The 25,765-nt window shown below is 41.5% G+C and overlaps 1 protein-coding gene across 8 annotated transcripts in view; it reads left to right on the top strand.

The window, feature by feature from the left end:
• Positions 1 to 25,765, top strand: part of MARK2 (microtubule affinity regulating kinase 2) — a 174,074-nt gene that overhangs the window by 30,702 nt on the left and 117,607 nt on the right. For 6 of the 8 annotated variants that reach the window (XM_063437706.1, XM_063437705.1, XM_063437704.1 and 3 more), the window contains exon 1: positions 2,668 to 3,065. The exons of the other annotated variants lie outside the window; for them this stretch is intronic. In XM_063437706.1, coding sequence (XP_063293776.1) covers positions 2,994 to 3,065 — 72 coding nt within the window. In that variant the 5' untranslated portion in view covers positions 2,668 to 2,993. Of the gene's footprint in view, positions 1 to 2,667; positions 3,066 to 25,765 lie in introns of those variants that run through there. 8 annotated transcript variants of the gene reach the window in all.

Below are 25,765 nucleotides of genomic sequence, written 5' to 3'. Positions count from 1 at the left end.
ACACACTGATTTGACACAATCTGACACAATCACTGTTGGAAAAACACACACACATACTGAGAGGCACACACACTCACATACACACACTCACATACACACAATCACTCCGACACACAGGCTCCCTTACATACACACTCACATTCACTGACCTACAGTCACTCAGACACACACTGACAGACATACTCATTTGCAGACACACCTTGAGAGACATACACACATTCACTGACATACAGTGACAGATATTCACACAGACTCACTGACAGACACACACATTTCCCCCAACACTCAGATTATTTTTTTTTTAATTTAAATCCACCCAGCCTCCTCACCTTTTGGGAGAGCTGGGTGCATTTTTTTTTACCTGGGGTCCAGTGGGACTGTTGACCGGGCTGTTTGGGCAGGCAGGCAGCCAGTTGAGGTCCATTTGGGCGGCGAGGGATAGTTGATTTGTGAGCTCTCCCTGCTCGGCTCCCTCACGCGCTGCAGAGTGATGCCGGGAGCCAGAATGTGACGTCACATTCAGCTAGCCGCCTGCCCCGAGGCTAACAAGGCATTTGGGAGCAGCCTTTTTTCCCCCACTCTCTGGAAAGTGCCGCTTAAGCCAAATACCTTGTTTGCCTCGCGGCAAATACAGCGCTGCCCCTATTGCAAGTAGTCAAATAGTTTTTTTGAATGGTTTTGCTTCTTAACTGGGTTCTGCTGGGTGCAGTTCCCCAGGTCCACTACAGTCCTCAGAGACCTGGAAGCTGGCTGATCTAAGATCCACCTGCACTGACCCTCTGTACTGCATTTCAAAAAGTGGCACAATAAACCTACTGAATCAATTATTAGGGGATTCATTTATGGTGTAAAAAATAAATAAAAAATGCTGCACCACTTCAATGTACAGGGTGATGGAATTTTATCATGATATTCTGGTCATGTACATTTGCACTCTGGCATCTACAGACAAATGCTGTATGAGCACACGTGTTCTCTGCATTCATTATACCTATTAAGAAAATATTGTACACTTATTTATTTTTGTTCTAACAAAGTATGTCTGGCTTTACATTGTTCTATAAATCAGTGGCACTTATTCAAAATAAATAATATAATGTATATAATTTGCATGTTATTCCAGGGTAGCCAGACATAAGTAAACTTTAAAATCCGTTTGGATTCTTTTTTTCTTCAATATATATTTTTCCTGAACCGGAAAATCCAAGAACAAAAAAAAATTACGTTTTTACAAAAGAATATGGTAGTAAAGTAAATATGTATTTTATTTGAGTGACTGCATATGAATCAGTCTCTGGGGTGCTGGGGATCCCTTATTTTTGATCTGCTTTGTGAATAACCCCGTATAACACATGCAATATTCTCAGTCATTTTGAATAAAACTAATGGTGCCGAACCCTCCAATAAAGCTATAAATGATAGCTCATTCACTTACGTAACAAAATAAGTTAATGAATGGAAACCACTTTGGAAGAGATTTTCATTCCATATTCATACCTTTTATCTAATGTCCTTTTTGTTTGAAAGGACATGTGGGATTGGGCCTGTTAAGAGCCTAAACAGTTTATTTTTATTTATATCTGTCCTTTTTACTATGCTGTTTATTTTCTCCTTTCTCTTCTGTGAGATTATCTGCAGAACTGGTTTCTCTTGTAAGGTTTCTCCTTGTTTGGGGGTAGGGTGATTACCAATTCAGCATTCTTTCATTGTAGCGAAGGGGTTGGGGAGGGGGTGTTGGTGAACTAAACCAGTAATGGCTCCTTAGCTCTTTCTTGTCTGTGGTAGTGTGAGAAAGCAGTTTCCAAATATTCATCTTTTACAATTAAATAGTTGGTCCTACCACTTAAAATATTTTCTACTCCTAAAAGGTTTTTTGTGTTTTGTTTTGTTTGCTTTTATTTGAATACATTCCATTCCAACTTAGTGTTCGGATATCCTATTGAAACCTTTGTGTTTTATTAGCAATCAAAGTTCAGGTTACACTTGATATCTGTTTACCTGTTTCATTGCAATGATAATTTAAAAGAGAGAGCGAAATTGTTTTGCCTTTACCACTACAAATCCACCCAAGAGAGAACACTTCGAATGTCTCAATACACATCAGTCTGATTTGATTGTGTTTGTAAATTAATGCAACATGTGTTTTGCCGCTTGTCAAATGAATGACAAGTGTCCAAACAGTTATCTAAAGTGTGTGCTTTTGTTGTACTAATGCGTATAAATCAGTAGTACATGGGTTATGCCTACCTAGTTTTACAGGGCTGGATGAAAAAACAGGACTTTGAGTTTAACTAGTAAGTCTGTGCTTTTGGTTATTAGTACAGTGGTTTCTATTTCCTATTCCTGTGTGTGAGAGAAATGAAATATGTTCTGTGATTTTATCATTGAAATAAGTGGAATCCTGTATGCAGGAAGTCACTCGTAAATGCTTGTGTATGCATGTATCCGAGGTTGCTAAGCATAAATAGATGTTTGTAGAGGGGAATAAAACCATGCAGATGAAGCGTAGTCTAAATCACGTTCCCACCCCGTTCACTCTCTGCTCTGTTGCGCAAGAAGAAGCAACAGTCAGAGAAGGCAAAGCTTCGCTGTCTTTTGTAGGAAGAGGAGGAGCAGAGTCTGCCTCGTCGAGGGGGTTGGGGAAGGAAGAATTAACCTCTCATTCTGAAGCAGTAGAGGTTCGCGAGAACTGCTTGCTCTCAGCTGCCGTGCAATCTTTCAAAATGCCATGATGTCAGCGACTGGCTTGCCAGCTTTACCTGCCCTAGTGAGGAGGGAACAGGTCAGGTTCTCCTCCCTTGTTGCGTGATACTTCAGGGTGGTAACTTCCTGCTTTCGAGTTTAGTAAAGAAAGGAACGTGAGCAAGCAAAGTAGGTGTATAACCCCTTTACCATAAAGTATAGGTTGACGGATTAAGGAAAAAGGGGGGAAAAGAGAACCTGGTGTTATCTTTTTCTATATACATGAGAGGCATCTACGGATCCGAAAAGACATGCTAGAGGATTTAACAGCAAAGCGTCGTGATCACCCGGACTCTTCTACAAATCCCTTGATTGCACATGAGGTCTGTAACTATTTATTCATAAACCTGTCATATAATCAGTTTAGATAATCCTTGTGTGTGTATTTATATTGAAACCTATTCTCATCTTAAGCCTGATATATTGATTTTTGCTGGTTTGTGTGCTCAATAGAATGCCTAATCGCACCCGTTTCTAAAACTATTACCGGTCTATTAAGCTTTGATACATATTGCAAATAATCTTCCGCAGAAATGAAAAAAAAGTACATTAAAATTTTTTTACATTTTTTTTTTTTGGTGGAAAATTACCGGTTTATTTTCTGTATTGTACACTTGTATAGTTTCTAAAATACTGACTGTCAAGAAGAATTTTGTTTCATGTTTACTTATTTCCTCTATAAATTTTGGTTTCCATTGTTAAGATTTGTCTGGGTATTGCGATGTCCAAATCTGCCCTGTGCATTAAATAATAGTGTACATACATGTACTGTATATTTCTGAGAATGTACTCCCAATCTCACTCCTTATCGTGATTTTTCACAAATTCCTATTCCTGTTTCCATGACAGGCTGTCATGCTGAGTGCTTTTTGTTTAAAATTATATACATAAATATGAAGGCATTTATACCAACAGGTGTTTTTTTTTTTTTTTCCTAAATTTATTATTATTTATAAACAACAAACAAATTCTGAAGTAAGGTTGATACACAGAGCATTAAAGTATTTGTTGTCCTAAAGTGTTTAGACATCCAGAAGCATAAGTTATGAAAGTGTGGCATACATTAAATTTAAAGGGATACATAATGTTTTGTTGCTACTGTTACTTTTTATAAGGATTTTTTTGCAGCATGTGGTATATTTAACAAAACAGAAAATATGGTGTATAAGCATAGTTATGGAAATACTTTTCACTAATGGTATATATCTTGGTTGGTACATCTTGCTTGGTTTTTGTTTAATACTGCTAGCCTCAAGCTTACGTGTTTCTTTTTCTTTTTAAATTATTATTTTTTATCTTGTCGAAGTGTAAATGTGTATTTTGTTTGGCCTTATCAATGTATGTTTTGACTTCTTGTAACACTGGTTAAAGGTAGAATTCTATTTTAAAATGCTAAAATGTCTGTCCATTTTAGATGTGTTGGTTATGGTTTTGGTAGAGAGAGAGGTTTAAATGTTTTGTAGCATTCATTACCTGCCTTAGAGTTTTTTTTTTGTATGTGAAATGTTTGCAGTAGGCCTTGGATGCACAAGAGGAATCCAGTCAGTCAGGCACAATGTGTTCTTCACTGCCAGTTGCAACTCTTCCTGTGTGAAATCTTGCCTCCTCCCTCCTGTGCTCTCTGCTGTCTTCTACCTTTATCATGTACTAACTGGTGGTTACAGTACTTTACATTATTTTGTTGGTCATTACTCATCGCACATGCAATATCCTGTTTTTGTATAACAGTAAACCTTTTCTGCTCACTGTTTCTCTCGTTGAATTAGAGAAATGTTTGGAAATGTAAATGTGTGTTTTATTTTTTTGAAATTTTTTGTCAAGAGTAAGAGTGTGTGTTTTCCTGTTTTTGAAGTATAAATGTTTCCGCCTTGTACCATCAAACATGTCTACGCCAAAAGCAGTTCAGTAAGTGGGTGTGATGTTTTTTTATGAACCCATAGCAAATTGCAACCTTATCTGTTTACCTTACCTGTATAGCCTGGCCTTTGTTTGATTGTAACATTACCATATCCTACTTCCTCCTCCAACTATATTGAGTGAGTTTGTGTTATATCTGAGAGGTGATGTCATGATTAATAACGTTTTAGATTTTAAGTAAGTCTATTTTATGTGTGTTTAGTGAGTGTTGAGACAGAATGCTTCTATAAACTTGCCCCTGTTCTATAGCAACGTTGTTCAGTACGGATTTAGAAGTAGATCATATGTACAGTAACCTTTTCATGAATAAAATTTACCCTATTTCATAAAAAGCAAAGAGACAACTGTAGAAAATAAAATCTTATCCGTACATTATGCCATGCAATACGTGTGTATATGTGTTTGTAAATAGTAGATTTTCTCACCCCTCCTTGGTGGTATATATTACTCATTCCGAATCCTCTATTAGAGGCCTGGGATTCTGAGGGTGTCTTAGCTGTTCTTAGAACTGCACTCATCTGGACAGCAATCTCAGATGTCCCACCTGGAATCTGTTGAATCTACTCCCCCAACTTAAGGGTCACAGCTTTGAGTGCTCCTGTGACAGCTGGGGTTACTACAGCTTTCACTTTCCACATCCTTTCTATCTCTTCTTTCAGTCCTTGGTATTTGTCCATCTTCTCATGTTCCTTCTTCCTGATGTTCTAAGCATTTCGGTATTGCCACATCCACCACTACTGCAGTCTTCTGTTGTCTACCATCATGATGCCAGGTTGGCTGGCCAGTACTTGCTTGTCTGTCTGGATCTGAAAGTCCCTTAGCCCTGTCATTCTCAACTCCTCTTTGTGGTATCTCCCATCTTGATTGGTCCAGCCCATATTCTGTGCAGTACACAATCCCAGCAACTTGGTTGTGCTTCTCATTGTATGCTGTTGCTACTATGCTACTAACATTTTCCACCCAGCTACTATGTGCTGGATTGTCTCAGAGGCCTATTTGCCCAGTGTACACTTTGGGTCTTGCCTGGTGTGGAAGACCCCTGTTTCTATTGATCTGGCGCTGAATGCCTGTTCATGTGCTGCTTGGATTAGTTGTCTTAGTGCAGTCTGTTTTCTTCTTTGATTTTGAAGAAGAAGAAAAAAATAATCACCCCCCCACCCATCTCTGACATTCATATGTGTAGCAAGGATGGTACGGGGGGGGATGAGTATCACAAAAATAGACCAGTCTCAACATTATGCACGTGTGTCATTGCACAATCCTAAGCTGTTTCTAATATATACTAAAGTGTATCAACTACATTTTATAAAACAGGCATGTTTTAAGAAAATATGGTAAGCGTTCTTTTTTGGGCCCAGTTGAATGCTGTCAAGTCATTCATTTTACATCCGAGGGACCCAAATCAATTAGTCTTCCATTATGGCTGCGCAAGATGGAGAAAATCCATTTCATGTAACTATTGGAATCTTTAGGAAAGGTTTTAAGACGGTGGTTTACATTTGATAGTTTTATGTGAATATTATTGGAGGGAGGTGTATGTGCAGTGTTTATGGCACTTTCTAGTGTTCCTTTTAAAAATCATGCTAAGTGCATAGTTTTGAAACCGTATGATTCCGATGTATGAATCTCCAGTAAGCAAGCAAGCAAGCAAAAAAAAATAAAAAATATCTAAAACCAAACATGGTAAAATAGATGTCTTTGCTGTTTAATCTGTTCATGCAGGTGCTGTATTGTAAACTTTTTTTTTTTTAAATGGCTGAACAATGCTAAGTGTATAATTCAGAGTGTGACATTTTACATAGCTTTAAAGACTACAAATATGTAGTCTATGACCAGCTGTGCTTACAACTTTTTTGCATACAAGTCGAATAGCTGCATCCTGTATCAGAGTAAAACACTGCATGCTTTAAGAAGTGTATTGCAACTCACATCATTTGGCAGCAAGGAGTCCTCATGCCACAACGCTATCCTGTCCATCCCTATGTCTCTGTTGCAGAAAGAGACAGTTTTCTGGTATATTTTATTTTTTAATCTATACATTGTGAAGACTGTTTTGACCAGATATACTTGAAAGTATACCAAGTAGTTTTGACCAGATATACTTGAAAGTATACCAAGTATATACTCAACTGAAGATGTTATCATCCACTTTTTTTTGTTTTTTTTCTCTGATGGCAGACTTAAATTTACTTTAAAACTTTAAATATGTAAATAGACTTATACATGTTGCATAAAGTGAATTTTTTTTTTTAACGTAAATGATAAACGGTGGTCACCTTGCTTTGTGTCTTGCAAATACTTGTCAACTCCTGATGTAGGTTTTTTCAGATTAGATTATAGTAAAAAATAACTCACTTTTACATGGCACTGACCCTTTTAGATCACATCACTTTGTATCCTTGTATACAAGTGAACAGAGAATATTTGACAGGTGTGTCAAAATGTTGGTTGTCTTTCTTTAATATGTGTTACCCTGTTAGTTGCATAAATACACACACACAATGATCTATTTTATTTTGTATTGTGCATCCGAACAACTTCCCTCAAGTTGTTAAACGAGTACTCTAATCACCATAACCACTACAGCACAATACAGTGCATTTCTTAGTAGGAGCTACCTGGCACTTCTCCTGGGTAAGTAGTCAAACTACTTGCGCACAGTTTAACAACTTACCTGTGGTCCTTCTAGTGCCAGTCACCTGCTCCAAAAGAACCTGCAGCTATTTGCACTGTAGCAACGTGGTGCTACAATGATGAGCTAATTGACTGATAGTGTTAAACATTCTCAGCCAATGGCTTGCCATTTTCAGGAGGCTCTACTGTAATGCTCTGTGTAGGAGATTCTGGCCTTCCTGAAAGCTTTGACCAGCTCCAGGCGAACCTGTTGTACGTTGTCAAACCATTTGCAAATGGTTTGGTTGTTTACCTTTTGGAGAGCAACATCTGGCATCACAACCACTACAGTGCTTTGTAGTGGTTTTGGTGCTTGGAGTTTTGCTTTACGGTGACAGATTTCCCTATATTTTAAATAGAATTTTACATATGTGTAAGTGAAGGGGGAAAAAAAAAATCATACTTTCGTCCCTTAATTTTGTACTCAATAGTGTGCAATTTTTAATGTACACTGACTTCTGAGGAAAAAAAAAATCTTCAGTGCAACTTTTTGTTGCATACATCTGGCACTATAGTTTAATTACTGTGTTTAGAGAAAATGTGTCACTGAAGCAAAGGGGTGTAAGAGGTTTGCTGCTCTCTACATTGAGTCATAAATACTAGCCTGACATGTTTTCAATTTAAACAACTCTTGCTTTTGTAGTGTCATCCATAACTTGTATCAAGTGTCACTTTATCAGATGACAATCTAGGACTTACCTTCTTTTTTTGTAATTTATGTTCTTTTATTTGTTAAAAAAATAATAATTGGGTCTATAGAATCTCACTCTTCGTACATAATTTTCAACTACAAATCAATGATCCAAACTTCCCATTCTTACCGATAATGCTTTATTGGACTGTGAAAGCTATTGTTGTTTACTGAAGTTATTGTCTGCATGTTCTGTTACATGACACATTTGTTTGCTAGAGTGAACTATTAAAAAAATTAAAATATGTGTGTGTGTGTATATATGTATATATATATGTATATATATATATATATATATATATGTGTGTGTATATATATATATATATATATATATATATATATATATAAAAATATATATATTTTTTTAAATAAAGCCTTTACTATGCCTGTAAACGGGTGAACATGTTCATAATTCAGATGACACTAGTTTTGTAAGGCAGGGTGGCTCAATGGAAGTATACTTGTTGCATCAAACCTAGAATCTACCATCTTCTTTATTAGGCATAAAATCCGTACTAGTCCAACATGGCAATCCAATATTTGATCTAATATATACAGTAGCCTCACAGAGACTTTGTATGCTACTGTTGGAGCAAGTAGTTAACCTAAAAAAAGCCACAAATTGTTTAATAGTAAAGTTCTCCTACTAATATGGTGACCTCAAATTATTATGGTGCTTTCTTGCACAGAATCTCTCCTCAGTCGGTGTTTTTTTTTTCTCCCCCCCCCCCCCCCCCCCCCCCCCCCCCCCCCCCCCAATTTCAATTTAACCATTCTCTGTTAAATATAGAGATTGTGTGTATAGGCTGGTCAGTCATTTCTGAGATGTTAAACCTGCCACATACAAACACCAATAATCAATCACCGTGAAAGTAATTTAAAGTATGCTTCTTTTCCATTCTAGTCTTGGTATATTGATTTGTGGCCACATGATGTAACTAATAAAGTGGCTGATATATATGATTTAAATGTTCAAGCATGCATGTCTCCCCTAGTTGAGTAAACAAGCAGAAAAAAGCACATTGTCAATTTTAATTTTCTTTACTTGCTAATCGAGATCTAAATGCACGCATTACCAAAAAGACAGATTGCATGTGGCATATTAATGCTGGGTCTCAACCATCAATCTTCAATACGGCAGTCTCTTTTCAAGCACCTTCTGTGCTCTCTCTATTCTTGTACTTGCATGTAGGCCTGAAAATATCTGAGCCGTGGGAGGCAATGATTCAGACCGAGCTGTAGAACACGTGTGGTGCAATATTTTTCATAGAGAAGAGAGGATTAAAAGGAGAATATTTTTCTTTCACCTGAACATATGAAGTCCTGACATTTTATGTAGCATCAGAATAAGGTTTCTGTCGTAGACTCTTACACATATTTTACTTTATCTTCGAATATGCAGCTAGAGGGAAATTGAAAATTGTGTTGCCACTGTTCTTTGTCTAATATTTGGTGGTCTGTAATCATGAAAACATGTTTACTTGACTTATCCTCTTCCCCTGAACCATAGCCTGTGCTAGGATCATCAGTGGTTATAGTGCTTTCACTATCTCTTTATAACATAAGCTGTTCTTATGTCCCACATAATCTCTTAGCCCACTAGATAACATTGCATTTAAAAAATAAAAAAAGGGAACATCAGCATTTTGCTAGTCAGACATGTTAAAAAGACACTGTAACTGTGTTAAAACCAGCACTTTTGTGCATGTTAATTGGAACACTCTAGGAACTGTAACCACTTATCTCATTGAAGTGGTTATTGTGCCTGGAGTCCCCTGGTGCCATTCTTATATTCAGTGGTAAATAGTCTCTTGGGCATCAGTGATTGTTCTTAATTCAGTCCCAGTGGTTTAATGCTAAACAAGAGTACCCATGAGCCCCACCCCCTCTGTTTCTCTGGCATTATAATGAGGAAACATAAGTCTCTGAGCAGAAATTACTATGGTTGGCTGGTACGAATTGGTGTGATTAAAGAAGAGTGTAATCTCTGCCTTAGCCAAACTTTCCAAATTAATCGGTTTGGAAAGCTTTAGCACTGAATAGCTGAACAGTCCCAAGGGACTTCATCCACTACAAACAGTTCAGTGAGATGAAAGTTAAGCCAGTCCAGTCCTGTTACAGAAACAATATGATTGTGTGTCCTTCAATCGTAATAGGAGCAGAACATATGGCAGCTTCTACCCTACTGCAGCTCATAGGTAGTGTGTGTGTGTGTGTGTGTGTGTGTGTAAACATGTTTGTACAAACAACGCTTGAGACTGAATCACAGACAACAGCTACTGCCCAAGAGATGTAAATCCCACCAATCTCACTACCCTGCACCATACAATGCCATCTCAGGTTTTTGGAGACCATCATAAACCATAAGCCCAAAGGTGGTGTAGTTTAAAATTACTATGTTACCGTATACCACTGATGCCATTATTGTCCCTTTAAGGTAAAATATGGGCTTGTATCTGTGTAAATGCTTTAGCCATGTGTACATTATGTCACTTATAGAAAAATTGTCCTGGCTCTTAAGTACTAGCAAAATTTATCATGTCCCATGTAGTGGTCTATATCTCTAGTTTTCCCGAATTATGAGTCACTAGCAGACAATAGGCCTGGGTAGGCATCCAAGGTTGACAGGAGAATATAGCACTGAGGATAATGAGAAGGTAAGGAATGGAGACAATGAATGGGACCCTGAATAGCAGAATTCGATATGAACCTGAATGCTGTAACTGTTGGAAAAGTGCTCTGTCAGATGTGGTTTTACAGCTGCTGTTGCAGGTACAAAACTCAGCTGAGGTACTAGATATGTGGCTCCACATCAGAAGTGTACAAGTTTATTGAAAAACCTTGCAAATGATGCCAACTGTTTTAAATGAGTGGCAATGGATTTGAACCCTCCTGAACTTTGAGGTCACTCCCCAATACTTTTAGGATATAGAGACTGATTTGTGATTATTTCCCTTAATATTTCTGTGTAATACAGCAAACCACATCAAAGGGAAACAGTATGTCCTACCGATGTCCAAACGTTTTCCCCAATGTATAATCCTAAGGAAGTATTCGGAGTCAACAGGTTAAACTCCTTTTACCCCTCCATCTTTTTACAAAGTCTTAGCCAATACATCTGTAAATAGTTGCAAAACTCCTGCTCATTTGTGGCAAGAGATATGACCACTTTGTATTGTTTTGTTTGTCCCCGCACAAAGAAAATGGCTGCTGAGTGCTCAGTGGTCCCCTCAGTGTACCAGCAGCACAAAATAAAACTTTTACAGGCAGGAGTTTAATCCACCAGAAAGTTGTGTGAACTTGGAAATCCATGAACTATACATTTAACCCAATATAACTGAACAATCTAAACTCAGCAAATCCGATTTGATTTGGCCCAATATGTGAATTTCCTAAATGATTTCCCGTGTTGGTGAATAGGAAAACCAAAGTAATGTGTAAAAAATGCTACTGATCTAAAAGGGAGCACTGTGTTGCTTTCACTTTTCTATTCCTTCTAATCTGAACTAATATTGGCTTTTGTAAAGCGCCAACATTCCACTGCGCTGTGCCATTGGGTAGAATACAGTACAGTATACACAAACACAAAAAGAGTAGATTAATGCCAATGCAACTTTTTAACTGTTCTATTTAATATAGAATTGTTGGATGACCACATATAGCGTAGAATAGCTTTAAAAACCAAATATATATTGAACCCGTAGGCTGTTTTACAATTGATGCAACTTAGATTGTGAACTCGTTTGAACAGGGCCCTTTCACTTCATGTCTTTGTTAAAAGAACTTTTTTATCCCCAATAAAACAAATGTGGAATATGTTGGCAGTATATAAAACTACTATTATTCTCCAATAATTATGGGAAATTTTTTTGATCACTAAGTGAACTGGTTCTGCACTTTTAGCATACCTAATTCTCTGCGATGTTATTGCAGGCTGCATATGTTATGTCTTCCCTTTTCTAGTCTGTGCAAGCAGTCAGTCCCTGAGTTTAGAGGTCTTTCTTCCTACTGATTTAGCCTTGTCCGAGGATATGTGATCCATGGGATGAGGCAGTTGTTTCTTCCTTGCAGGAAAGTTGCTAACCATTTGAGCTATTTCACAATATTTACCTGGTATTTTGTCTTGGTAAAGATGTTCCAGAGTATGCGTATAGCTGCTACTCCAGTCTAGGGCCATCTATTAAGTGATCACCATTACCTAGAGAATCTTTTTATGACAAAGGTCAACATTCATACTGTATATGCACTGACTTTTAGAAGCTCTGAATCTTTATAGGGGAGAGTAATGAATAGACCATATTAAGCAGTACTTTAAAGGATCACTATAGTGTCAGGAAAAAAATGTTTTCCTGACACAGTCATCCTTTGGGGGACCCTCACCCTCAGGGTCCCCCTTCTGTGGCGCTGAAGGAGTTGAAACCCCTTCAGCAGCTTAGCTTACCTTACTCCAACGTCTGGCTCCCTCGGCGCTGGTGACCTCTCCTCCCCTGCCGACGTCGCCTCCCGAGTGGAGCGGAATGCGCATGCGCGACAAGAGCTGACAAGAGCAATACTAACAGTCCATAGGAAAGCATTTTTCAATGCTTTCATATGGACGTTCTGCATGCTGGATGGGAATTTCACTAGAGGTTGGATTAACCCTGCTATGTGAACATAGTTTCTCTGAAACTGCTATGTTTACATGTGAAGGGTTAAAACCTGAGGGACCTGGCACCAAGACCACTATAGTGTCCCTTTTAACATAATTTGCAATAAATATTAGATGACTTTACAAATAGAGTTAAGGAAAGCTGTGCAAGTCACATACAAAGAGGTGTGACTAGGGCTGCATAAACAAAGTGATTTCACTACTAAATGGCAGAGAATTGAGCAGTGAGACTGCGGGTGCATGATCTACACACCCAAACTGCTTCATTAAGCTAAAGATGCTTTGATACCTATAGTAACCCTTTAATGATTATTTTGAGGCTGCCTCCACAGCCTTGCTACTGTAACAGTGTCGTACCTAAGAAACCGCATTTTAGTTTCTGAAGCAACTAGTGGCTGTCAGTCACTAAGAGCTTTAGGTTAACACTGGTTCAATCATTGATCTGGCATCAGCATGTAAATTGTGCAGACTCCAAACGCTGTGTGCGTCCAATGCTTAGATAGAACTAGATTGGTAGATCATGTTAAATGCCATGCATGTGCTGTGTGCCCTTAATGCTTCTCTATGAGAAGAATTTGATGGGATACTGATCAAAGTCCATCTCACTGGAGGAGTATCAGGATGCAATAAGGAGTGGGTACAACCTCTGGATTACAGGTACGTTTAAGGATAAATGTATAGGTTAGTTTTGGTTGTTTTTAAAAGAGGGCCCAGTAAAAAAAAAAATCATGCTCTTTTAAAGGATCACTATAGGGCCAGGAACACAAACTTGTATTCCTGACCCTATAGTGAAAACGCACCATTTAGGTGGCTTGCCCCTTCTTATCTCCCTCTGAATGGGTTAAAACACACCTTATTTTCAGTTCTCCTCGGGTCTCTCCCGCCTCCTTGGTGACATAATCAAAATTGCTGATTTTTAGCTAATCCAATGCTAGGGAAAGCATTGGCTAAAATCGGGAAAGGGGCGGGCCAAATGCCATTTTGGCCAATCAGCACCTCCTCATAGAGGTGCATTGAATCAATACATCTCTTTGAGGAAGATTCAGCTCCGTGGGGACGCTGAATGGCAGGGCTGCTTACTGTGCAGCCCTGAGCCAGGAAGCCCCCCAGTGGCCATCTAAGGAGTGGCCACTTGGAAGTGTCCCGGGGGCAGTGTAAACACCGCCTTTTCTCTAAAAAGGCAGTGTTTACATGAAAATGCCTGAAGCAAGCCATTATATTCACTAGAACAACTACATTAAAGGGACTCTCCTGTGCCAAGAAAACAAACAGTTTTCCTGGCACTGCAGGTCCCCTCTCCCTCCCACCCCCCATCCCAAGTTGCTGAAGGGTTTAAAACCCCTTCAGTGACTTACCTGTATCCAGCGCCGATGTCCCTTGGCGCTGGTTCAGGGTCTGCCCATGCTCCTCCCCTGACGTCATCCAGTGGGGGAGACCTATGGTGGCCGGCGGGGGAGACCTAATGCGCATGCGCATTAGACCTCCCCATAGGAAAGCATTGAAAAATGCTTTCCTATTTGGATTTCAGCGACGCTGGAGATCCTCACATAGCGCTAGGACGTCCAGCGACGCTATAGAACACGAAATGTGTGCTATAAACCTTGGAAGTGCCCTCTAGTTAACCCTGCAAGGTAAATATTGCAGTTTATGAAAACTGCAATATTTACAGTTGCAGGGTTAAGGGTAGTGGGAGTTAGCACCCAGACCACACCAATGGGCAGAAGTGGTCTGGGTGCCTGGAGTGTCACTTTAAGCTGTAGTTGTTCTGGTGACTATAGTGTCCTTTTAAGCTCTGAATTAGTAACTTCTTACAGTGTTGGAACCTGCACATTAGTAGAACTTGTTTCACCTCCATGCAAAGCTGTATCTCTGGTAACAACGCTGGTGAGCAAGTGAAATTGCTCTGTCCGTGATGAACAAAAGCATTGCTGCAATGATTTAGCTATTTATGTTACTTTTTATAAAAATTTTTTGTTAATAAATAATGTATATTTTAATATTACTTTTCTATTAATTTTACTTACCTTGGATTCCTGATTCCGTTCAATTCCTGGTTACCATCATATTCCCTGGTGGGGATACCACCTATGCCATACTGACTAGAGCAAGTTGTGCTCTAGCAAATGTGAGTACGTTACTATTTTTTTATTTTTTATATTTTACCAATATATATTGCACTATTGGATTTCTATTTCCCCACATATTACCCGTATCCTGCTCGGAACTGCTAAGATGCACTCTGCAGTATATATCAAGAGACTGGGATTGTACCGTCCACGCGCATTAACAGCTGAGCTCTGGGAAATGTGAGTGAAACCACTTTAAAAGTACCCACAAAACCCGCTTATTATATTTACGACATTGCACTATTGTTTCTTCTTTGTTTTTTAACTTTGAGGTCATTGGACATAGACCATCGCATATACACTTGTGTATGTATACAATTTATTTGTATCACACTGTCAAGGGCGCGGTTTCCTAGTCCTATCTGTCAGCACTATTGCTGCAATGAGCCCATCAAACAAGCTAAAATTAATTCAATACATATCAAAGCATATTGGGTCAGCTAAAATCTCTGAAAATTTGAAATTGTAATTATATGACCGGGATGTGGAATTTATATTGCCAGATGCCTGGGACATGCTATTGGGCAGGGCTACCTTGGAGGGGCTGATGCCATGTTGGAAAAGTGAGTCTAGCGCATCCGCCGCATGCAGACTTCCGGAATAACCATCTCGCGGTCCGGCGCTCTACTTAGTTGGAGTGTACACCGGGATTCCCAGCAGACACCAAGCACTAAGTCAAACTGAGAGGCTATGGGATGGTAAAGGATGGGAAGCTCAGGGTAATTCTGCTCTGTGACTTTAGCAGAGTTAACTATTTTTATGTTTTTGCCTCCATTTTTCCATTCAGATTTAATTTGTAAAAGTTCAGAATATAGCAAATAGCAGTTAATGTCCATGGCCGTAGGCAGGTGCCCCAATCTTTGTAAATTTAAGGGATTCTATAGTGTAAGGCAAGCATGTAAAACTTAAGGCTAACACGGCCCACATAAACAAGGTTTAAGTTTATGTGGGCCCGAAAAACCCCCAAACTTAAAATTTTCATAGAAACGTAGGTTTGTTTTGAAAAGAACAGTATATAAAGTGTCCCCACCTCTGTACTAAATTCCAGTCGTGCCCCCCCGAACTAAATCCCATTCCCCCCCGAACTAAATCCCATTCCCCCCCGAACTAAATCCCATTCCCCCCCGAACTAAATCCCATTCCCCCCCGAACTAAATCCCATTCCCCCCCGAACTAAATCCCATCCCCCCCCCTGAACTAATTCCCATTCCCCCCCCCGTGAACTAATTCCCATTTCCCCCCCCTGTGAACTAATTCCCATTTCCCCCCCTGTGAACTAATTCCCATTTCCCCCCCCCTGTGAACTAATTCCCATTTCCCCCCCTGTGAACTAATTCCCATTTCCCCCCCCTGTGAACTAATTCCCATTTCCCCCCCCTGTGAACTAATTCCCATTTCCCCCCCCTGTGAACTAATTCCCATTTCCCCCCCTGTGAACTAATTCCCATTCCCCCCCCCGTGAACTAATTCCCATTTCCCCCCTGTGAACTAATTCCCATTTCCCCCCCTGTGAACTAATTCCCATTTCCCCCCCTGTGAACTAATTCCCATTTCCCCCCCTGTGAACCAATTCCCATTTCCCCCCCTGTGAACCAATTCCCATTTCCCCCCCTGTGAACCAATTCCCATTTCCCCCCCTGTGAACCAATTCCCATTTCCCCCCCTGTGAACCAATTCCCATTTCCCCCCCTGTGAACCAATTCCCATTTCCCCCCCTGTGAACCAATTCCCATTTCCCCCCCTGTGAACCAATTCCCATTTCCCCCCCTGTGAACCAATTCCCATTTCCCCCCCTGTGAACCAATTCCCATTTCCCCCCCTGTGAACCAATTCCCATTTCCCCCCCTGTGAACCAATTCCCATTTCCCCCCCTGTGAACCAATTCCCATTTCCCCCCCTGTGAACCAATTCCCATTTCCCCCCCTGTGAACCAATTCCCATTTCCCCCCCTGTGAACCAATTCCCATTTCCCCCCCTGTGAACCAATTCCCATTTCCCCCCCTGTGAACCAATTCCCATTTCCCCCCCTGTGAACCAATTCCCATTTCCCCCCCTGTGAACTAATTCCCACCCCCCCCCTGTGAACTAATTCCCACCCCCCCCCTGTGAACTAATTCCCATTTCCCCCCCTGTGAACTAATTCCCATTTCCCCCCCCTGTGAACTAATTCCCATTTCCCCCCCCTGTGAACTAATTCCCATTCCCCCCCCCTGTGAACTAATTCCCATTCCCCCCCCCTGTGAACTAATTCCCATTCCCCCCCCTGTGAACTAATTCCCATTCCCCCCCCCTGTGAACTAATTCCCATTTCCCCCCCCTGTGAACTAATTCCCATTTCCCCCCACCGTGTACTAATTCCCATTTCCCCCCCCTGTGAACTAATTCCCATTCCCCCCCCCCTGTGAACTAATTCCCATTTCCCCCCCCCCTGTGAACTAATTCCCATTTCCCCCCCCCGTGAACTAATTCCCATTTCCCCCCCCTGTGAACTAATTCCCATTTTCCCCACCTGTGAACTAATTTCCATTTTCCCCCCCTGTGAACTAATTCCCATTTCCCCCCCCTGTGAACTAATTCCCATTTCCCCCCCTGTGAACTAATTCCCATTTCCCCCCCTGTGAACTAATTCCCATTTCCCCCCCTGTGAACTAATTCCCATTTCCCCCCCTGTGAACTAATTCCCATCCCCCCCCTGTGAACTAATTCCCATCCCCCCCTGTGAACTAATTCCCACCCCCCCCCCCCGTGAACTAATTCCCCCCCCTGTGAACTAATTCCCATTTCCCCCCCCTGTGAACTAATTCCCATTTCCCCCCCTGTGAACTAATTCCCATTTCCCCCCCTGTGAACTAATTCCCATTTCCCCCCCTGTGAACTAATTCCCATTTCCCCCCCTGTGAACTAATTCCCATTCCCCCCCCCGTGAACCAATTCCCATTCCCCCCCCTGTGAACCAATTCCCATTTCCCCCCCTGTGAACCAATTCCCATTTCCCCCCCAGTGAACCAATTCCCATTTCCCCCCCTGTGAACCAATTCCCATTTCCCCCCCTGTGAACCAATTCCCATTTCCCCCCCTGTGAACCAATTCCCATTTCCCCCCCTGTGAACCAATTCCCATTTCCCCCCCTGTGAACCAATTCCCATTTCCCCCCCTGTGAACCAATTCCCATTTCCCCCCCCTGTGAACCAATTCCCATTTCCCCCCCTGTGAACCAATTCCCATTTCCCCCCCTGTGAACCAATTCCCATTTCCCCCCCCTGTGAACCAATTCCCATTTCCCCCCCCTGTGAACCAATTCCCATTTCCCCCCCCTGTGAACCAATTCCCATCCCCCCCCTGTGAACCAATTCCCATCCCCCCCCTGTGAACTAATTCCCATCCCCCCCTGTGAACTAATTCCCACCCCCCCCGTGAACTAATTCCCACCCCCCCCGTGAACTAATTCCCATCCCCCCCCTGTGAACTAATTCCCATCCCCCCCCTGTGAACTAATTCCCATCCCCCCCCTGTGAACTAATTCCCATCCCCCCCCTGTGAACTAATTCCCATCCCCCCCTGTGAACTAATTCCCATCCCCCCCTGTGAACTAATTCCCATCCCCCCCTGTGAACTAATTCCCATCCCCCCCCCTGTGAACTAATTCCCATCCCCCCCTGTGAACTAATTCCCATCCCCCCCCCTGTGAACTAATTCCCATCCCCCCCCTGTGAACTAATTCCCATCCCCCCCCCCTGTGAACTAATTCCCATCCCCCCCCTGTGAACTAATTCCCATCCCCCCCCCCTGTGAACTAATTCCCATCCCCCCCTGTGAACTAATTCCCATTTTCCCCCCCGAACTAAATCCCATTTCTCCCCCCCCCCCCCCGAACTAAATCCCATTCCCCCACTCTCCTAAACCCCAGTCGTTGTTTTAAAAATAGAAAAAACAACCAAAAAAACAATATTTGCCATCAAGCAGACTCCACTCACATTGCCACTACTAGTATGCGACTCCGAAGTCCAGCCTCTAATATATCCCCAATGGTGCTGTCCGCATCCTGTGCGAAACGGATCCGCCTCCGTGCACCTCCAGGTCCTCCACTGTCCAGCCGCGACCAACACACACTCACTGACACACACACACACACACACACACACTCCTCATTTTTATTGCTCCCTAGCTTTGGGAGCTGGTGTAGGGCCTCTCCCTGATCTTCTCTCTGGGGACTTGGTCTTCCTGCTCCCTCACGCGTACAGTTTAATGATGCCGGAATGACGTTTTATTCTGGCACCCGGCATCACTACAGAGAGCGAACGCGAGGGACTTCTCCTCTCCGGCCGGGTAAATTTTAGCAGAGTAGGCCCCTGCAATGTGGGGTGAGCAGGTGCCTACTCTGCTTTATTAAGCATGGCAAACTCGTGACTTGCTAGGCCGCAAAAATAATAATTGTGGGCCACATGCGGCCTGCGAGTTTGGCATGTTTGGTGTAAAGAATAAAAAGTTGTATTTCTTACACTAGAGTCCCCATCCCTCTCCCTGTGGCCATAAATGGTTAAGTCAAACAAAACTCTTTATCTTCTCACCCGAGTTCGGCACTGGATTGGTTCTCCGCTTCCTCCGTCATCCAACAGGGAGCCACGGCATGTGTCGTGTGCACATTAGAACTGTTCTCATGACAAAGCTTTGCATCAATTCTTTCCTATGGGGATTTCTCTCACACTGGATGTCCACGTGTGGACGTCCAGTGTCAGGCGACCAAAAGTCTTAGGATCCAGGAATTGCCTTTAGTGGCGGTTCTGACAGCCACTAGAGGCAATCTTAGATTCTTAGTACTACAAGGTAAACATTGCAGTTTCACTAATATAGCAATATTTTACACTGCATGACCAAGTGAAACAGGTACACTGCATCCAAACCACTTCACTGAGCTGAAATGGTCTTGGTGCCTATAGTGTCCCTTTAAATTATTTTGTGTAGGGTTGGTTGTCATGACTGACAAGTAGATTGGACTACCGCTTTAGTCCCTTGGATTTAATTCCCACACCCTTGTATAATCTTTGCAGATTAACATTCAGTAGACGTGTGATACCTGACCTTGTAACTTTTAAATACACCTTGAAATATATCGGTATCTTGCTTAGTTTTCCCCACTGTATTCATCAAAGTATATACTTCTTAGGTCCCACAGGTGCAAACTCATACAGCTGCATAGTCTTAACAAAAACAAAGTGCTTTTTATTTCCACTCCCAAGATGTATACTTATTGTATAGTCACTTAAGTATTACTTTCTGCTGTATAATAAGCCTGTGTTTTTAGGGGAAGTCCTTGCTCGCTTGATCTTTTTTGACATTCATAAACTTCATGTTTTTTCTGATTTTATTATTGTAAGTTAGCTCTCTGTCTGACCTTCTTCGTTTCTTTCCTCAATTCACAATAGTTTTTCTTAAAATATGATTCATGCAACAATACACAGCTGGCTTTGTTTACAATAAATGTGTTATAATCTAAAACAATCCAAATTTATAATGACATCTTGACAAGGGCTTGTATAATTAATGAAGGATGGTTTTACACACACTATATAGAGGAATCTGTGTCAGATCAATATAGGGTGTTTGAAATGGGCAGCAAAGCTACATAAAACTTCTGGTTTAGTCCTATATTCTGACTGTAACATTCTTAGCCTGCCATTGAATCAAAGGGTGTGCTTCACATAACTCCCATAATAGAAAGAAATCCGGTTTACAGCTTCATAATTTCTGGCGACTAATTTATGGACTTTTGTAAGCCAGTGATCTATTGATTTGGCCAGATAGAGAAGGCAATGTACTGGACATAGAAGCAGTTTGAGCTTACAACAATAACGAAATAATATGACCTCAGAAGTGGTTCTAAAAACTAGGCAGGACTGGTATGAAGAACAGATGGTTTACAGAAAGCAAGAAAAACCAGTTCTACAAATAGAGCAGTAAAAAAATCCCCCCCCATCTTGGTGGATATTGTTAAAAGGTTTTCATTTCCATGTGATTTAAGCAAACATTTTCCAATATAGGATTTTAAAGCGGCACTGTCATGCTGAACTTAACTTTCCTCAATCTCTTCCTCTTCTCCCCCTCTCTCAGGATCTGTTATTATTTTCTTCCTGTCTTCTTTAGTTTTCTTGACCAGCTCTGACCAGCTCAGCAATTTTCCCATAATTCTTACCTTTCCTATGTGTTCCCGCGATGCTTCCTGTAATTTTAGACTAAACTGCCGAATTGCGTTCTAACTGAATGAGAACAGTATGTTCGTTTGTTTTAGAACGCAAGTCGGCACTTTGTTCGTGTCGGAATTTAATTCGAATGAATGAAACTCCGATCCTATTCGTGCTGTGGCTGCATCTTGCAGCCGCTTAGCAGATAACTCCCTAATTCCCACGGTATCAGGGAGCTATCTACTAAAAGGCTGAAAGACCTAAATTGGTCTTTCAGACAAATTTACTAATACTAAGTAAAGATTACTTAGTATTAGTAAATTATGCCCCTACTCGCTATACCGCGAGTAGGGGCATGTCTAGTAAGCAGTTTGCAGCCTGTGGCTGCTCACTGTAAAAAAGGAAACCTATTGGCCCCCACCCCTAAACGACGGGTGGGGGCCCTAAAGGGGGGGGGAAATAAGGGGGGGAGATCTATTGTCCCCCCCCCCACCCCTGAGTGGTGGGTGGTGGCTATAAATTACAATGGGGGGGACCTACTGTCCTCCCCCCGACCCCCACCCCTGGGCGGCGGCTGGGGGCCATAATGATAATGAGGGGGGGACGACCTACTGTCCTCCCCCCACCCACTGCTCACTGTTTAGTAGACATGCCCCTACTCACGGTATAGCGAGTAGGGGAATTCGGGAGATTTTATTCTCCTTTAATACTATTATGGGGGTCATATTGACCCCCAAAGAGTCAGGGGGGACCTGGGGGGCATATGAAGTGGTGGGGAGCACTGCTCCCTGCCGCTTCTATAGTTACATATTACAAGGAGGGAGCTGCGTGCCGGTAGCTTCCCTCCTTGTAATGAACCAAACGAACACTGATACTCAGTGTTAGTTTGTTTGTCTGATTTTTCTATTCATTCATCTGTCTGATGAATGAATGAATAGATGAAATTCCCGTTGGCATGCCCAAGTGTTTCACTGGGCATGTGCGGGAATCTCAGTCTGTCTAGTGTGGGCAGATGATGTGTCCCACTGGGACTTCACCTACCCGCACAAAGATGGCGGCGCCCTGAATATAGATCTAGGCAGAAAATAAAGCATAAAAAATAGGTAATCTTGGGGGCTTAGGGGCATTTGGGGGTGACTAAGGGGTCAATTGGATGTAGTGGAGGCGGGAAGGGGGTTAAAAAAAATGGGATTCGGCATGACAGTGCCGCTTTAGGTTGAGGAAAAACAAAAAGCACAACATAGTGCAATTTTGTTGTACATTCTTAAAGGTACACTATAGTCACCAATACAACTTTAGCTTAATGAAGCAGTTTTTGTGAATAGATCATGCCTAAGCAATTTTACTGATAAATTCTCTGCCATTTAGGAGTGAAATCACTTGTGTTTTTATTTTTTGTATAATTCTTTATTTTTACAGTTGAAGCATTATGACATTCGTTGAAAGGTTTACATGCTTGGTTCGTGGTGGTTACATTCGCTTAACATTGTAGACCCATTATGATCACCTATAATTTTGTTACATTAGACTAGGTCGTATACAATAGAAACCATGCCTCACACAACAGATGTCTGGTAAACGGGGCTCATGAGCGTGACTCGTTGTCTGATATAAGTGGCCCATCGGGTTGTCATTGGGTGTGTATTAACCATTTAGTCACAAAAACATTCTATAAACCGTGTAACAAAGAAAGCCAGTAAGGGTAAGGTAGGAACTTGTACACAATATTTCAACATATTGGTCTAAAGACAGTGTTCTATGTTAAGGTGCTTGGATACACCATGGTTTTGTGGAGGTCATGCAAAGCCCCTAACCGGTTGAGGGGGGCATAGGATATAAATGGCTTGCAGTCAGTAGCCTCTGATATAACCTTCACTTGTGTAAGTCATATTTTAAGGACAGACTCTCTAGAATTTTGAACTTGTTAAGAGTACAGTTGGAACAGATTGGGAGTTTAGGAAAGAAGAGATTGAGGAGGAGCAAGAGACATAAACATAAACAGGGGTGTCTTGGTCTCCTATGTCACAGCTTCTTGTCGGTTTTGTGGGTGGCTTGAGCCCTCGACTCTCGCAGTCGGTCTCCTATTCCAATCGCTGCCAAGAAGGTGGTGGCCTTGATTTGATTGCCATCATTGGTTACCATAAGGGATCTATTAGTAGTCCATCTGTATTCTATTCCTGCCTCCTGAAGCCGTTGTGTGATAGGTTTTATCGTTTTTCTCCATGATAAAGTGGAGCGGTGTAAAATTAGGAAGATCGATATTTTGAGACTCAAAGTCCACAGGTGACTAATTTTGAACAGCTTTCATCAAAGCTTGTTTATCTTGTCTCGTCTCGCAGCGTAATATTATGTCCCTTGGGATTGTGAGCGGCACCTTAGGAGACATGGCAATACGGTAAGCTCCGTTGTTTGTGAATTGCTTGGCTCGCTTTGCTGGGAGTAGTGAAGTTACCGGCTGCCTAATGAAGTGCAGTAGCTCTTCCGTAGTCACGGTGTCCAATACACCTCTTATCTTTAGTTTTTTTTTTTTGGCAGGATCTTTCATCTAGGGCATCTACTCTGTGTCAGGCGGAGTGGTGCGTCTGTTGCTGCTTGACCGAGTCTCCCACTACCGTGAGGTAGCATTGCAGGTCGGCTCTGTCGGTTTCTGAGGTCTGAACGCGGGTGGTGACTGCCTGTACTTCAGTCCGCACTGCGGCTATTTTTTTTTTTTTAATTCTTTATTTTGTAGTGCAATAAAAATGTTTACATACACGTAGCAAGATTTACATTTTAATGTTATAGCGTGCATAGCGGTGTCTCGTCATGACTCGTCAGGATTGCACTATTTTTAAGGTTACGTTTTTAAGACCTAGTAGACATAAGCGTAACAACTTGCACTGCGGCTATTTTGACTGCAAACAGCTGTTGTATTTTTACAAAGATTATCAATGCCATGTTTTGTTGCAGGGACCATGCTGGCTACGGTATTTGTGGCTTGGTGTCCAGCTGTGGGTGGCCCCGGGCATCCTCACTCACCCTTCCCTTCTCCTGAGAGTTGTAGGCATCAGTCTTGGCCTGCTCCAGCTCCCTGTGCTTGGGTGTGCGTTAGCGCAACGTGCCAATATCCTGTGATTCCTGGGCTATGTGCACTTGAGATTTTTTGGGTCTTTTTATCCATCTCCTCCGGCTCTTGGGATGAATGCGAAGGCATTCGTGGGGCTTTTCAGGCTGGCCACATGGGAGGCCTTAGTAGGTCGGCGTTTGTGTGTCGCGCCCGTTTGCTGAAAAAACGATGCTTAACAGAAATGTGAAAATAGCTCAGATTTCTATGTGGGATTTGCGGAGCTACAGAAATGGCTTCTGTGCTGGACCGCCGCTAAGCCCCCCCCCCCCCCCCCAACGTAATTTAAAAATAAATCTTTATTTGCTTCCTTTTCTGAAATGTATCTTCACATACAACAATCATTACAAGAGCATGCCTATCCAACAGAAAGAAAAAGAGAAACAAGACAGATCTCTTGGAGTTAAATCACTTTTGTTTCTGCTGCCCTAGCCACACCTACACTGACAGTGACTGACACAGCCTGCATTAAAAAAACAAAATGGTTTCATTTTCAGTCACATGTAACTAACTTAGTTTTTATCTCCTGCTCTGGAAATTGATCTTTAATCACACACATGAAACTCATGCAGGGTCTATCAAGCTATTGACCGAGCAGGAGATAAGAAAATCTAAATTAATCAGACTTGTACAATAAAGGAAGTGTAAACATTAGATGACTCTTTACAGGAAGTGTTTAGGAAGGCTGTGTGTGTCACATGCAGTGAGTTGTGACTAGGGCTCCGTAAACAAAGTGGTTTAACTTCTAAATGGCAGAGAAATTAGCAGTTAAACTGCAGGGCCATGATCTATACACCAAAACTGCTTCATTAAGCTAAAGTGGTTTCGGTGACTATAGCGTCCCTTAAGAATGTACAACAAAATTGCACTATGTTGTGTTCCTAAATGGGGAAATGTTGGCTTAAATCACATAGAAATAAGAAAACATTTTAATGAACAATTTAGATAATGTGCGGGTAGTAATCCTTTTGTGAAAGCATAGGTTCACAAATGTCTTTATATCAAACGACAGGAATTTAGCAGTACATGTCCGCGTTGAGAACTGGTGCATGAAATTGCACAGTAACTCTCACTTTAAAGGTTTTTGTGTTACCTCTGCTTGACATAGGATTGGAAGTTTGTGGGAGCTAAAGAGACAATAATTTTTCTTGTTTCTGTGGTGATGTAACTCAGTCTTATCAAGTATCTGCAATGTAATTCGTGAAAATATAATTTGTCAACTTTTTGGGGGAACTTAGAATAATTCATTCCAGCGAGTGTGTACTAATGAATGTATTGTATGAAGCTTAATAAACAACCTATCTCATATGAGATTAGATGCAAAATATGGCTATGTGAACTCTGCCAATTTATAGGTCCCTAGGTATCATGCTAATGCTAGTAAATGGTTTGGTTTATGTGTATATATTTATCTAATAGGAGATATTGAATATATTTGAGATTATACTTTTTATGATGGAATATATTGTTTGCACCATAACATAAAATGTTATGCATGTTAGCATGGCTCTTAAAGTAACACTATAGGACCAGGAACAAAAACATGTATTCCTGACCCTGTAGTGTTAAATACTCCATCTAGTCCACACCCTTGCACCCCTAAATATAACATAATCTTACCTTTTTAAGTATGCTGTTGCTGCTGACTGCCCCTGATTTGCCTGCTTGGCTGACCTCATCAGAAAT

This window comes from Pelobates fuscus, chromosome 12 (genome assembly GCF_036172605.1).
Source record: "Pelobates fuscus isolate aPelFus1 chromosome 12, aPelFus1.pri, whole genome shotgun sequence".
Lineage (NCBI taxonomy): Eukaryota > Metazoa > Chordata > Amphibia > Anura > Pelobatidae > Pelobates > Pelobates fuscus.
The sequence above is the reverse complement of the archived record's forward strand: the minus strand, read 5'-3'. Positions and strand labels throughout refer to the sequence as shown.